The 13,561-nt window shown below is 43.6% G+C and overlaps 1 protein-coding gene across 1 annotated transcript in view; it reads right to left on the reverse strand.

Annotated features, from left to right (window-relative positions):
• Positions 1-13,561, reverse strand: part of LOC127585166 (collagen and calcium-binding EGF domain-containing protein 1-like) — a 169,435-nt gene that overhangs the window by 19,202 nt on the left and 136,672 nt on the right. The window contains exon 7 of the mRNA XM_052042381.1: positions 10,573-10,690. Coding sequence (XP_051898341.1) covers positions 10,573-10,690 — 118 coding nt within the window. The remainder of the gene's footprint in view (positions 1-10,572; positions 10,691-13,561) is intronic.

A 13,561-nucleotide genomic window follows, 5' to 3' on the forward strand; every position in this document is an offset into this window, starting at 1 on the left:
CTATGCATCAGTATTGATGATGGTCAAGGCTGGAGATAGAGTCATGGAGTCATACAGCCCAACTGGTCCATGCTGACCAAGATGCCCCATCCAAGCTAGTCCCACTTGACAGCGTTTGGCCCATAACCTTCTAAACCCTTCCAACCGATGTACCTGTCCAACTGTCTTTTAAAAGCTGTTATTGTACCTGCCTCAACCTCTTCCTCTGGCAGCTCATTCCACATAGGTACCACCCTTTGTGTCAAAAAGTTGCCCCTCAAGTTCCTATTAAATCTTTCCCCTCTCATCTTAAACCTATGCCCTCTTGTTCTTGATTCCCCAACCCTGGGAATAAGACTGTGTGTATTCACTCTATCTATGCCCCTCGTGATATTATACACCTCTATAAGATCACCTCTCAGTCTCCTGCACTCTGAGAATTAAAGTCCCAGCCTGTCCAACCTCTCCCTACAATTCAGTCCCTCAAGTCCTGGCAACATCCTTGTAAATCTTTTCTGCACTCTTTCCAGTTTAATAACATCTTTACCATAGTGACCATAACTGAACACAAGCTTAGACGAGGTAACAGCAGCATACGTGACAAGCATGGACAGAGGTGGGAAATTTCACAGAAGCAGGCAGCCTTGGTGATTGGGTGGGTTAAGGTGCCAGAAGCTTAACCCATGGTCAGAGGGGAAAGATTTGAAAGGGACCTGAGGGGCAACTTTTTCACCCAGAGGGTGGTCAGTATATGGAACGAGCTGCCAGAGGAAGTAGTTGAGGCAGGTACAACAGTATCATTTAAGAAGCACTTGGACAGGTACGTGGAGGGGCGAGGCTTGTAGGGGTGTGGGCGAAACGCACGAAATTGGGACTAGCTGCGTGGGCACCATGGTCGGCATGGACTGGTTGGGCCGAAGGGCCTGTATCTGTGCTGTATTCCTCTATGACTTTAAGCTCAGATCAGGGTCTAAGACCAAATTGCAGCTAAAAATAATTTGGTTTAGCCTCAAACTATGGTCAAGGACCAACCTGGTGGCTAGGGAACATTCTTTTTTGGCAGACACAAATGACTGCAAATGCTGTAATCTGGATCAACAAATAAACTGCTGGAGGAACTCAGTGGGTCAATCAGCACCTGTGGAGGGAAAGGAATTGTCAATGTTTCGGATGGAAACCCTGCAACAGGACCCATTCTTTTTTTGGCATCTGATTTCATAAGAGAGCATATTACCTTTACCTCTGAAATAAGAGCCTAGCAATTAACAAATTGTTCCTGACTTTGTTCTCATTTCTCTGTTTGAACCAGAGATATTGACAATCTCACCTCCTCCTTAATGACGCAAATTCCTTTCTCCAACAAAGGTGTTTTTTCTTTGGGAGATGGTGTTTCTCTGATTCCGTTTCTCGCAGTACTGTTGTCAACTGAAGATGGATAACAGCAAGTTGACAATGAATCTCCTGACTGCTTAAGGTTGCATTGGATTTCAGCCACAACAATCAGAAAGGTTTTAGTTAGGCACGAAAGCATTCTTGAAAGACGCGTTGAAGGCACATTTTTAAAGAAAATGCTTTGACTGTATATCATGTGAAGTGTAAATAGTCAACAGTGTTTCCAAAATTCCACATTAATGCGATAAACACATTCTTACTTACTGTCCTGTGATTCTTGCAAAATTCTGTTTTGAAACTCTCAACTCAGAGACACTGAAGTGAGTGAAGTTATAAGGCATCCAGATAGAGTGAGAAGTACCTATGTCCCTGAGCAGAGAGGTCAACATCCTGGGACACAGTAAAGTAATTAGTAGAGAGAAGGTGAGGAGGACTATTTTCATCCAGAGGGTGGTAGAGGTCTAGAACTCACGGCCTCAACAACTGATTGAAGCAGAAACCTTCAAAGTATTTAGCGCTGTAACTTACAGGTGAATGGACTGTAATATATCTTTACATATGAATATGCTGTTCTCTCTGTACCTGTGTGTTTGTTTGCATTGTGATTCTATTAGATAGCAGAAGCATATAGTGTTCCTGCTTCCCAAACAATATAACAGTTTCACAGACTTGGAGTTTGTCCCTAAAGCTTAGAAACTCAACAAGTAAATGGTTAGGGTGCTGCTTGAACATAAACAGAGGTTGTGGGGCAGATACATTAGGGGCATTTAAGAGACTCTTAGATGGACATATGAATGATAGAGAGATGGGGGGCTACGTGGGAGGGAAGCATTAGATAGATCTTAGAGCAGGATAAAATGTCGGCACAACATTGTGGGCTGAAGGCCCCGTATTGCGCTGTAGTGTTCTATGTTGTATAAACCTCAGCCTTTGTAGATAGATATTTGCTGTGCCTCAATGAATTCACAAAGATGTTACAGCAAACAAAGAATTGGGCATTACGTTTAGACACCTTCTTCAGGCTCCACCACCTTTTCCCCTCAATTCGTCCTCTACTGATCATTAACCTTCTTTGTCACTGGCATTTGCCTGGTTTGTGTTCTGGACGTGAGGATGTGATGCACATGGGACAGGTGCTTGGCAGTCTGTGGTGCACATAATGGGAAATCCCTTCAACCTGCCTTGAAGAGTGTAGCAGAGTGAATCTACTTGAGTTTAGTCTATGAGTTTACAGGGAACTCCTCCCAGGCTGTTGGGTTGATCATGAAGCTCTTGTGACAAGAATTATTACCAACCCACCTATTGTGACGGTTGAGAGTTCTTTGGGTGCTAATCCCATTGTCACACTGTTGGTGTCTGCATCTCCCATCCAAGTGAGTTACTTACATAACAGTTACTTCAGAAGGTCAGGAGTTCTGCTCTTCTAAATTGGTTAATATGTTACAATCCCAGGTACCAATGCCATTGGTCAGTTCATGACAACAATGCATTTGTTGTTGGATGGCTACTGTACCCCATGCCTGTAGTGTATGTCAGTGCAAGGGTTTATATCCTTACAGCAGAGAAAGTGATTCTCCATCTGGTTCATCCTAGTAATCTTCGAGAACTAACTCATCATCTTTGACCTGGACAAAGGGCTGAACAGCCTCCTGCTCGATTTGAGGAAATGGGGACTTGAATTCATTGCATTTGGGGCATGTTCCTAAACATTTCCTCAGGCTGTATTTTGAAGTATCGTGTGAAACATGCATTGCTTCAAAAAAACACAGGCAAAAGTTCAAAAAACAAGTGAAGCAGTTATTTCCTCCCAATCCTGCCTGTACTTGATTTGTATTTCCAATCTCTGACTTGTAAATCTTATTAATGTGTCTAATTATCTTGCTTTTTACACTGCAGGTTAACTATCCTGAAATTATTCTTTCATCTGCTTGTCAAAAAAATCAATTAAGGTTGGTGAAATTGGAACTAAGTGTAAGTTTATTTGGCAAAGAAAGAGAACAGCATTTATATAGCACCTTCCTTAGCCTCAGCATGTTCTGAAATGCTTTATAGTCAATAAGGTACATGAGGAAGAATAGTCACTGTTATTGGTGGAGGAAACACAGCAGTCAATTTACACACAGCGAACTCCCACAATATGACAGCGATCTGTTTTGGGTGTTGATTGAACGATAAGAAGATTCCCTGCTCTTCTCTTCAAAATGAAATGGGAACCCTTGAGACCACCTAAGAAGTTTAATCTCTCATCCAAATGATAGTCCCGCTGACAGCACCACACTCGTGCTTGGGAGTGGGGCTTCAATCCATGACTTTCTCATTCAGAGGTGAGTGCTCCTGCCATTGGCTGACACATGAGGGGAAGTTTTCCAATGGGCATAGAAGGAACTGCACTGAGATGGACGAAGCAGGATAGCAAGGACCTTCGGCACCCAAACAGTTCACAAGTCAGAAATGCGGTCGCAAACCGAGTTCCCACACGCCAGAAGATGCCTGCAGCCCTGCAACAGCCATCTCCCAAATGGCTATTTCAAAGAATTTTGAGTTATTTTATATACTGCTAAATGCGATTTGGAAATATATGTGTTACTTTGAGCACAATCATGAGAAAAATAAACTTCTTGCAAACTGAATGCAGTTTTTGGGCAATTTGCTGATTGAACCTAAAATGGAAAATTCAGGCCAGGGGGTGTCTGGCACTCTGGTAAATAAATTAAAGTTAAATTACAGGCTGTGCATCAATGTGGTGTTCGTAAGTTGGGGAGGAGGACCTGTGCTGTTTTGTTGTCCTTTGAGCCTTGGGTTGTGCTTTTGCTTTTCCCAGGATATAACATGACAAGTTGTGATGCTTTGGGGATGGTGGTCCAGGCTTGATGGCCAGACTGAAGAGATTTGGGTGGTTTCCTCCATCAGTCACCCCTGGAGACCACATTACTGTGAAGCACTGAGATTATTGCATTGCACAGTATTTTTATTATATAACTATCCTCACTCAGTGTACTTTGCTGGAGTAATAATCCTGGTATTACTGGCCGTAGTTCTAATTTAATTTAATTTTAATTTAATTTTTTACCTTATTAATATATTTACCCTGGCCTGAATTTTCCACTTCAGGTACAAACAGCAAACTGCAGCAAAAACTGCATTCAGTTTGCAAGAAATTTACTTTTCTCATGGTTGTGCTCAAAGTAACACATATATTTCCGTATCACATTCAGCAGTACATAAAAAACACAAAATCCTTTGAAATAGCCAAATAGCATGCACATGCCTAAAAGCATAGAACTTAATTTTTAGAGTCTCCTTTAAGCCAGGTGCAAATAGCAGGAACCTTTCATGATGATAAACTTAGGAGCACGGCCAATTTAGCAAATGGTGCCCGCTTCTAGAGCAATTTGTTTTAAACCCAGGCCAAAGGATTGTGGAGACATAAGAAAAAATGCAGATGCTGGAAATCTGGAGCAAACACACAAAATGCTGGAAAAACTCAGCAGGTCGGGCAGCATCTGTGGAGGGAAATGAACCGTTGATGCTTCAGGTTGAGGAAGCTGGAAGGCAAATGCCAGAATAAAAGGGTGGGGGTAGGGAAGGAGCATGAGCTGGTGGGTGATAGGCGAATCCAGGTGAGAGAACAACACTTCATATTCCATCTTGGTAGTCTCCAACTTGACGGCATCAACATGGATTTCTCTAACTTCCGGTAACCACTCCCCTCTGTTCCACCCCCCCCCTTTGTTTTCCCTTATCACTCTGGCCCTATCATCCCTTCTCTTTCCCCTCACCCACCCTCACGATCTTCCTCCCTCTGGTTGCCCACCTCCTTCCCTTCGTTCCATAGTTCACTGTCCTCCCCTATCAGATCCCATCTTCTGCTTCTTCCACCTATCACCTCGCAGCTTATCACATCATTGCCACTTTCCCCCTCCCCCACCTACCTACCTTCCCCCTCTCACCTGGATCCACCTGTCACCCCCTGCAGCTCGTGCTCCTCCCCCTCCCCCCCACCCTTTTATTCTGGCTCCTGCCCTCTTTCTTTCCAATCCTGATGAAGGCCTCGACCCGAAGCACCGACTGTTCATTTCCCTCCATAGATGTTGCCTGATCTGCTGGGTACCTCCAGCATTTTTTGTGTATTGTATTGCGGAAAACTGCTCTGCGCTGGACACCATTGTTCTTGAAATGATTTGATATAACAGCATAACTGAAGAGAAACTCAAGACTTGTATTTTCATTTGTTAATATGAGTGAATTCTATTTGTTTTATATGTTTTGGAATGTATCTTACACCCCAGCTTGGCTACTTTACAAAGCACTATGAAGCAGGATATTGGTCCATTGTACCTGTTCCCCTTTCTTTGAAAGATTTATGTAATTAATTCCATGCCTCAGTATCTCCCCACAGTCTCAATTCTCTTCTGAGAACTCTGCTGAACCTATTTCCGTTATCCGTTCAGGCAGTACATTCCAGATTGGTACAACTTATGCGAATACAAGAGCCAAAGAACTAGGAGCAAGGATGGATCATTTAGTTCACAGAATTTGCTCCGTTGTTTAATGCACAGCCAATCTTCTATCTCAACACCTTCTGTAAACCAACCCCAGATCCCTTGACTGCTTTAGTACGCAAAGTTCTAATCATGTCTGTTCTAAATACCTTTGACAGCATCCACAGATCTTAGGGATAGAATATTCCAAAGACACAACAACCAAGTAGCTTAAAGGGGAAAAAGGTAGAAGAGAGGTTTAGGGAAAAAATGTTTTACTATTTGAGATTTTTCTGGGGTCTGGATGTTACTGGCAAGGCCAGCATATATTGTGATTTCTAATTGTCTGTGAGGACATGGGGTGTGAACCACCACCTTGAACCACTGCAGTCCTTCTGGTGAAAGTACAGCTGTTGAGTAAGGAGTTCCAAGGTTTCGACCCAGCAATGATGAATGAAAAGCAATATGTTTCCAAGTCTGGATGGTGTGAGACATGGAGGGGAACCTGCAGGCAGTGGTGTCTCCACACACCTGCTGCCCTTGCCCTTCATGGTAATGGAGGTCATGGATTTGGGCAGAGCAGTTAGACTAGCCTATTCAAGGAACTGCAGTGCCTTTTGTCGGTGGTGCACGCTACAGCCGTAGTGTAATGATAGTGGATAGGTGGTGAATAGGATGCCAATGAATCTTCAGTGTTGTTGGAGCTGCCCTCATCCAGGCAAGTGGAGGGTGTTCCATCACTCTCCTGACTTGTGCCTTGTAGATTGTGGAAAGGCTTTGGGGTTTCAGAAGGCAAGAAATTTGCTGAAGAACCCAGCATTTAACCTATGGTTACATGTCTTGTATGGTCGATTGTCATTTTGTTCCCCAAGGTTGGAGTAGAAGTCTTCCTTGGCCTCAACTGAGGTGTCCAGTGTTGTGGTGTATGCACTGATGACCATAGGGTGTTGCTTGTGTGTTAGAGTGAGCTGAAGGGTCATAAGGTATTGACAAATTCCACAGTAATAGTTATTGAGACTGCAGGACCAGCTCATTCTTGATGGGAAGAGATTACCAGGTGGACAGTAGAGAAGATTTAAGTACGTGCTCAAAGCCACCACCTCACAAGTTACCCACCCACCCGTCTATCTTCCATCCATCCTGCCTAACTGTGGAAAAGTCTATGCTTTCACATTGATCTCAGTAGCCCCACAAAATTGGAGTGGAAGCAAGTCGTCCTCAATCCCAAGGAACTGCCTCAGAAGAAGATAGTTGATTACGCAATGCATCACGCTGTCAGCATGAGCAAGCATTAAACACATTGTCAAGTCTCTCAAAGAAAATGCATGCAACAAAAAATAATAATTAGTGGTTCACACACAGTCCCGTTGTGCAGATAACTCTTACAAGAACCTTTTGAACATTCTGCTTGTGGTTTATGATAATAGGTTGACAATGAGACTGTATTACACCCTTATGACACAGTCCAAAATAATGTTGCCCAGAACATGCCATCAATTGAAAACCAGCCAGATTACAGCACAAAGATTGTAGCTGCATTACTGACATGACTATTTTGCAAAACTATGCATTAGTGATCCTAACACTTAAATGATGAAATCTTCCTCACATTTTGTTGCAAAATTTTTAAAGTTTGTTTGTTCATTGGATGTGGATAATGCTGATGTCTTGTCCACCCCAATTGTCTCCAGACTGAGGAGTAGCAAAGAGGCAACACATTGGGGGATTGGAGCCATATATAAGCCAGCCTGAATGAGGCAGCAAATTTCTTTCCCTGAAGGACATTAGTGAACCAGATGGGCTTAAGTGGCAATGGTTATCTTTCAAGAAAGGACCTTTTCTTTTCCCTTTCAAACTGATTAATTTCCTTGAAGTTAAATTCCTCAGTTGCCATGTTGGGATTTGAACTTGCCTCTCTAGGTCACTTGTCCAGGCTTCTGGATTACATCCAGTTACATAACCGCGATTCTATCATACACAGATGAATGACCTGTTGGTTCCCATTTTCTGGGTTCCTATTATAAACGATGCATTGTTTGCTGGTTAGTGCACTGGAAGTTAGATATGGCTGAGATGGTGTGGTTGACAGATGGGCCTATTTATACTGTAGGTTGAAGGAAGACCATTAGAAGCAAGGAAGCTCAAACCTGCACCACAGCGCAGTAAGATCATGGCAGTTCACCTTAACTCCTCTTACGCAGTCTCTCAGGGCTGAGATTTCTTCAGTTTTGTTGATTCCAACATGACTAATGAGGCCACCAGATACTGTCACAGGTGGGGCAGGAGGTGATTGATGTGTTAGGGGTGTGGGGAGTTTGGGAGGTGGTTTATCCTGGGCTTCCGTGAGCTTCTGACAAATGGCATCAAGGTTCTCAGTGCCATATTGAATGCTTCTTCTCCATTTTGAAGGTTCATGGGCAAAGGGTTAGAGTTGTAGAGTCACACAGCAGATCCTTGGGCCCACCAAGTCCACGCTGACCATCAAGTGGCCATCTTCACTAATGCCATTTTATCCTCCCTACCTTCCCATCAACTCCCTCCAGGTTAGACCATAAGACATAGAAGCAGAATTAGGCCATTTGGTCCATTGAGTCTGCTCTGCCATTCGATCATGGCTGATTTATTTTCCCTCTTAACCCCATTCTCCTGACTTCTCCTGGTAACCTTTGAAGCCCTCACTAATCAAGAAACTATCAACCTCTTCTTTAAATATACCCAATGACTTGGCCTCCACAGCCATCTGTGGCAATGTATTCCACAGATTCACCATCATCTGGATAAAGAAATTCCTCATCATCTCAGTTCTAAAGGGGCATCCTTTTATTTTGAGGCTGTGCCCTCTGGTCCTAAACTCTCCCACAACTGGAAACTCCAAGATTCACTGGAAGATTCAACTGGAAGAGTCAACCCCTCATATACACATGAGGAGAAATTTACAGCAGCCAATTACCTACCAGTCTGCGTGTCTTTTGGATGCGGGAGGAAACCCACCTGGTCACAAGGAGAACACGTAAACTCCACGCAGACAGGACCAGAGGTCAGGATTGAACCCAGGTCACTGGAGCTGTGAGGCAGCAGCCTCTATTGTTGGACATATTACACTTTATCAAGAAGGCTTTATGAACTACTATTGTTTCTACTGTATTCCAGGTTATCCCTTGGCATGACGGAGTTGTTTCAGGATGCTGGTGTTGGACATCCAAGGGTTTGCCTATCAGTGCCGACTGATTAGACCCTCACTGCTAGGGATCTTGGCCTGGGAGAGGATACTAATCTTGTCCTGCCAGTGGGTTTGGAAGATTTTGCAAAGAAAGCATTAGTGGTATCTCCAGTGCCGTTGGTAGTCCACAATTCAGGAGTACCTCCTGCACAGGCTGAGCTTTGTGCTGGGTTTGAGGTCTTGATTTTCAAACACTCTTTTCCTCAGCTAGCCAAAGGCGGTGATGGTGCATTGAAGCAATGGCTCATTTCATCATTGATGTCTGCCTTCACTCAGAGTCTGGGCAAGTAGTCACTTTTTACTGTCAGAGGACAATGTTGTACACTAGGGATAAATGGAGGATGTTTTTGTGGATGTTAGGTATAGGACATCTTATCAGTGAACAAATTGATGATGATTTGGAGTTTAGTTTCCAAATGTGCGCATATGCATGTGTCATCTGCATACTGGAGATCAGTGACTGAGGTTGGAGTGACCTTGGTTCGGGAATGGAGGCAACGGTTTTATATTTGTCCTGTAGATTAGCTCCACTCTAGGGAAAAAACCTTAGAGGTTGGTGTGCAGTACTGGGAAATCTATTGTGGTGGTGACACAGCCTTGCTTGACACCAATTTGCACTGAGATTGGGTCCATTGTGGACTATTGGCTAAGATCAGAGCTGTGATTTCATCTTATGGTAGGTGTAGGATGAAGACAAATCCCTTGGGGGCAAGTAGATTTGAGAAGGAAGATTTTCCCTCTTGATTGACCAAGTCAAGGACTTTTGTGAGATCAAAAGAAGCCATGTACCATGTATTGTTGTTATTGCTGCTCTCTACATCCCTCTGTGTATGAAGACGGCCCATTGTGTCTCCAGGTGGACAGCATCCACACTGGGATTTGGGAAGTAACTCTTCAGACACTGTGAGGAGGCAGTTAAGAAGGAACCTTGTGATGACTTTATCACCTGATCCCCGAATTCCTTGATTCATGTTGTGTACAATAATCTGTGGATCTCTGGCTTGAAAGTATTCATTGACTGAGAATCCACAGGATATTGGGATAGAGAATTCCAGAGATTCACCCCACTGCAGCCGTAAACAGCCATCAGCTTATCCTAAGGTTGTACCCCCGGTTCTAGTTTCAGCTGGAAACAGCCTCTCAGAATCAACTCTGTTATGCCAAGAATTTTTCATGAGATCGCATTCATTACCCAAAACTTCAGAGTGCAAAGGCTCATCCTACTCCTACAGGTCAGCCTTCTCATCCCAAGAATCAATCCAGTGAATCCCTGTTACATTCCAAGACCAGTATATCCTTCCTTGGGTAAGGAGACCAAAACTGTGCAAGGTACTGCAAGGATGGCCTGATACCTTTACGTTTTTGAATCAATTCTATTAATGTTGCCCACACCCCACCATTCTCAGAACAGGGAGGGAGCTAAGTTGAGTAGTTGATAGATGTGGATTGACCAATGGTAAACTTCCTCAGGAATCTCATTGGCCGTGTAGGAAGCCTTACCAGGGGGTCCAGGGGCACCAGGTCGGCCCGTTATGTATGGAGGACATGGCAGTCTTTCTGTGCATTTCCTCGACAGTTGTAATTTTTCACTGGAGTTGTCCAGGTTTGTTAGCAGCAGCTGGGAAAAACAAGGATTTGGTCATTAGGTCACGTGTCAGTAAACATGCTGTTATTATAGAAACAGATATCTTTAATTCAAATGGCAGAAATTGATTCTCCCCAATGGTTAGGTTAAATCTTTGTTAGATTGAATGTCTGAAGCCGCCACAGAGTCATAGAGACATACAGCAATGAAACAGGCCATTTGGCCCACCATGTCCATGCCGATTGGTGGGCACCCATCCATAGCAAGCACGGTAGTGTAGCGGTTAGCGTAACGCTTTACAGCGCCAGCGACCCGGGTTCAAATCCGGCTGCTGTCTGTAAGAAGTTTGTATGTTCTCCCCATGTCTGCGTGGGTTTCCTTCGGGTGCTCCGGTTTCCTCCCACATTCCAAAGACGTACGCGTTAGGAGTTGTGGGCATGCTACGTTGGCGCCGGAAGCGTGGCGACACTTGCGGGCTGCCCCCAGAACAGTCTACACAAAAGATGTATTTCACTGTGTGTTTCGATGTACATGTGACTAATAAAGATATCTATCTTATCTTATAATCCCATTTTCTGGCACTTGGCCTGTAGCCCTCAATGCCTCGGCAATTCAAGTGTTTGTCTAGACACCTCAAGCGACTCTACTTCCACCATTCATTCCAGTAGTGCACTACAAGTACTCACCACTCTCTGAGTGAAAAAGGTCCCCCTCAGATCCCCTCTAGCCCTCATACTCCTTACCCTAAATCTAGTTTTATTCATCTCTGACAAGGGAAAAAAAAATTCCTGCAGCCTACTCCCTTTTAATTTTATGTATCTCAATCATGTCCCTTCTTAATCTCATGTGTGATATAACAACAGAGGGTGAGTGAGGTGAAGCTGCTGAGTTTCCTGTATAACAACAATGCTGGCATTTCAAAAAGTGCTCCGCAGGCTCTGAAATGCTTTGGGATGTTCTGAAAGTGACGTGAAGGAGACTGTAGGAAAGCAAATTGAAAAGAAACTGCAAAGAGTTGTGGACACAGTTCAGCACATCACGAAAACCAGCCTCCCCTCCATGGACTCTGTCTACACTTATCGCTGCCTTGGTAAAGCAGCCAACATAATCAAAGACCCCACCCACCCCAGACCTTCTCTCTTCTTCCCCCTTCCATCGGGCAGAAGATACAAAAGCCTGAAAGCACGTACCACCAGGCTCAAGGACACCTTCTATCCCGCTGTAATGACTATTGAATGGCCCCGTAGTATGATAAGATGGACTCTTGACCTCATAATCAACCTCGTTACGGCCTTGCTCATTGTCTGCCTGCACTGCACTTTTGCTGTAACTGTAACACTTTATTCTGTACTCTGTTATAGTTTTCCCTCATACTACCTCAATTCACTGTTGTAATGAAATGATCTGCGTGGATGGCATGCAAAACAAAGTTTTTCACTGTACCTCGGTACATGTGACAATAAACCAATTTACCAACTTAATCTTTCATTTCCTGTCATACATCTGTATCCAGACTGAATGTTGCAAGGTGTCTGATATCTTGCTGAAAATACAATGCTACATACATAGGATTGTACAGCTTAGTCAGCTGCTTAACCAAGCCAGCCATCACAATGAGACCTGATCCAGACCTAAACCAAATACTTGTACCAATGTATTGCTATGTTAGCCGGAGTTGGGGAACTGTGCCTCGATCAAAGGGGTTGAATTGCTTTTCAGGATCTGCAGTCTTCTGTTGTCTCCACTTATCACCTCCCAGCCTCTGTCACCATCTCCACCCCTCCCTCCCCCACCTGGCTCCATCCGTCCACCAACCCTCTCCTCACCTCGATCCACCTCTCAATTGCCAGCTCCTGCCTCACCCCTCCCCCTCACATCCTAATACTGGTTGTCTCCCCTTTGCCGCCTCAGTTCTCATGCAGGGACTCAACCCGAAATGTCGACTGTCCCTTTGCCTCCACAGACGCCGCCTTTTCCACCGCGTTCCTCCAGCAGCTTGTTTTTTTTACTTCAGGACTCTGTGCCAGTCTGCTTGAAGTGTTGACCTGTTAACTAACTGGAGGTGATCACATTAGAGATTGTTGTGGGCACTGCCTTCTGTTTTGTATTTGGGAGTGAATAACCCACTTATTACCCCCTAACAATCAGGGAGAAGAATAGCCGAGTTTTTAACGTAATTATAAATAAATGAATTATTATTAGATAGCATATGGGTTTGTTCCATCTTAAAATATTAATTTCCAAATCTGTTTTGCTGCAAAATGGTTCTGTAAGAGCTAGGTTTTGGGCCTACCCTGATATGAATCACTAATAATATGAATATTGTTGGTGAAAACCTCTGAAATGCATTAAAAAAAAAGCTTTTCAGATGCTGGAAATCTGAAATAAAATGAGAACAGCTGGACACACTCAGCAGGCCAGGAAGGTTTGGATGAAGGGTCTTAAACCTGAAATGTTAGCTCTGTTTTTTCCCTCCACAAGTGCTGTTTGACCTGCTGAATATTTCCAGCATTTTCTGTTTTTAGCAGAATTTCATAGCCTAGTTTTCAAAGTAAACCACTATTCAATTTTCTAATTAATGTGAAGGAGTATCCAGTACAAGATTAGGCTTGCTATCTGTAAACTTAACTACTTTTGTGACATTCATTATGTGCCAATAATATGCAGTCAATTCCCAGTGTCATTTTGATTTAACAAGACACATTGAAACAATTATTTTCTTTAATTCATCACTGTAATTTTTCACAGACTACCCAGCCATTTATTCCCATGCACTCATTCCCAACAACACCAAATGATATACAATTCAGGCGGATAGCATAAACCAAGCAGTTAGGAATAGTGTTTTAAAATTACATAAACTGAAAATATTCCAGGTAGTTTTTGTTCTAATCAATGGTACTG

The sequence above is a fragment of the Pristis pectinata genome, chromosome 32 (genome assembly GCF_009764475.1).
Source record: "Pristis pectinata isolate sPriPec2 chromosome 32, sPriPec2.1.pri, whole genome shotgun sequence".
NCBI classification, from domain to species: Eukaryota; Metazoa; Chordata; class Chondrichthyes; order Rhinopristiformes; family Pristidae; genus Pristis; species Pristis pectinata.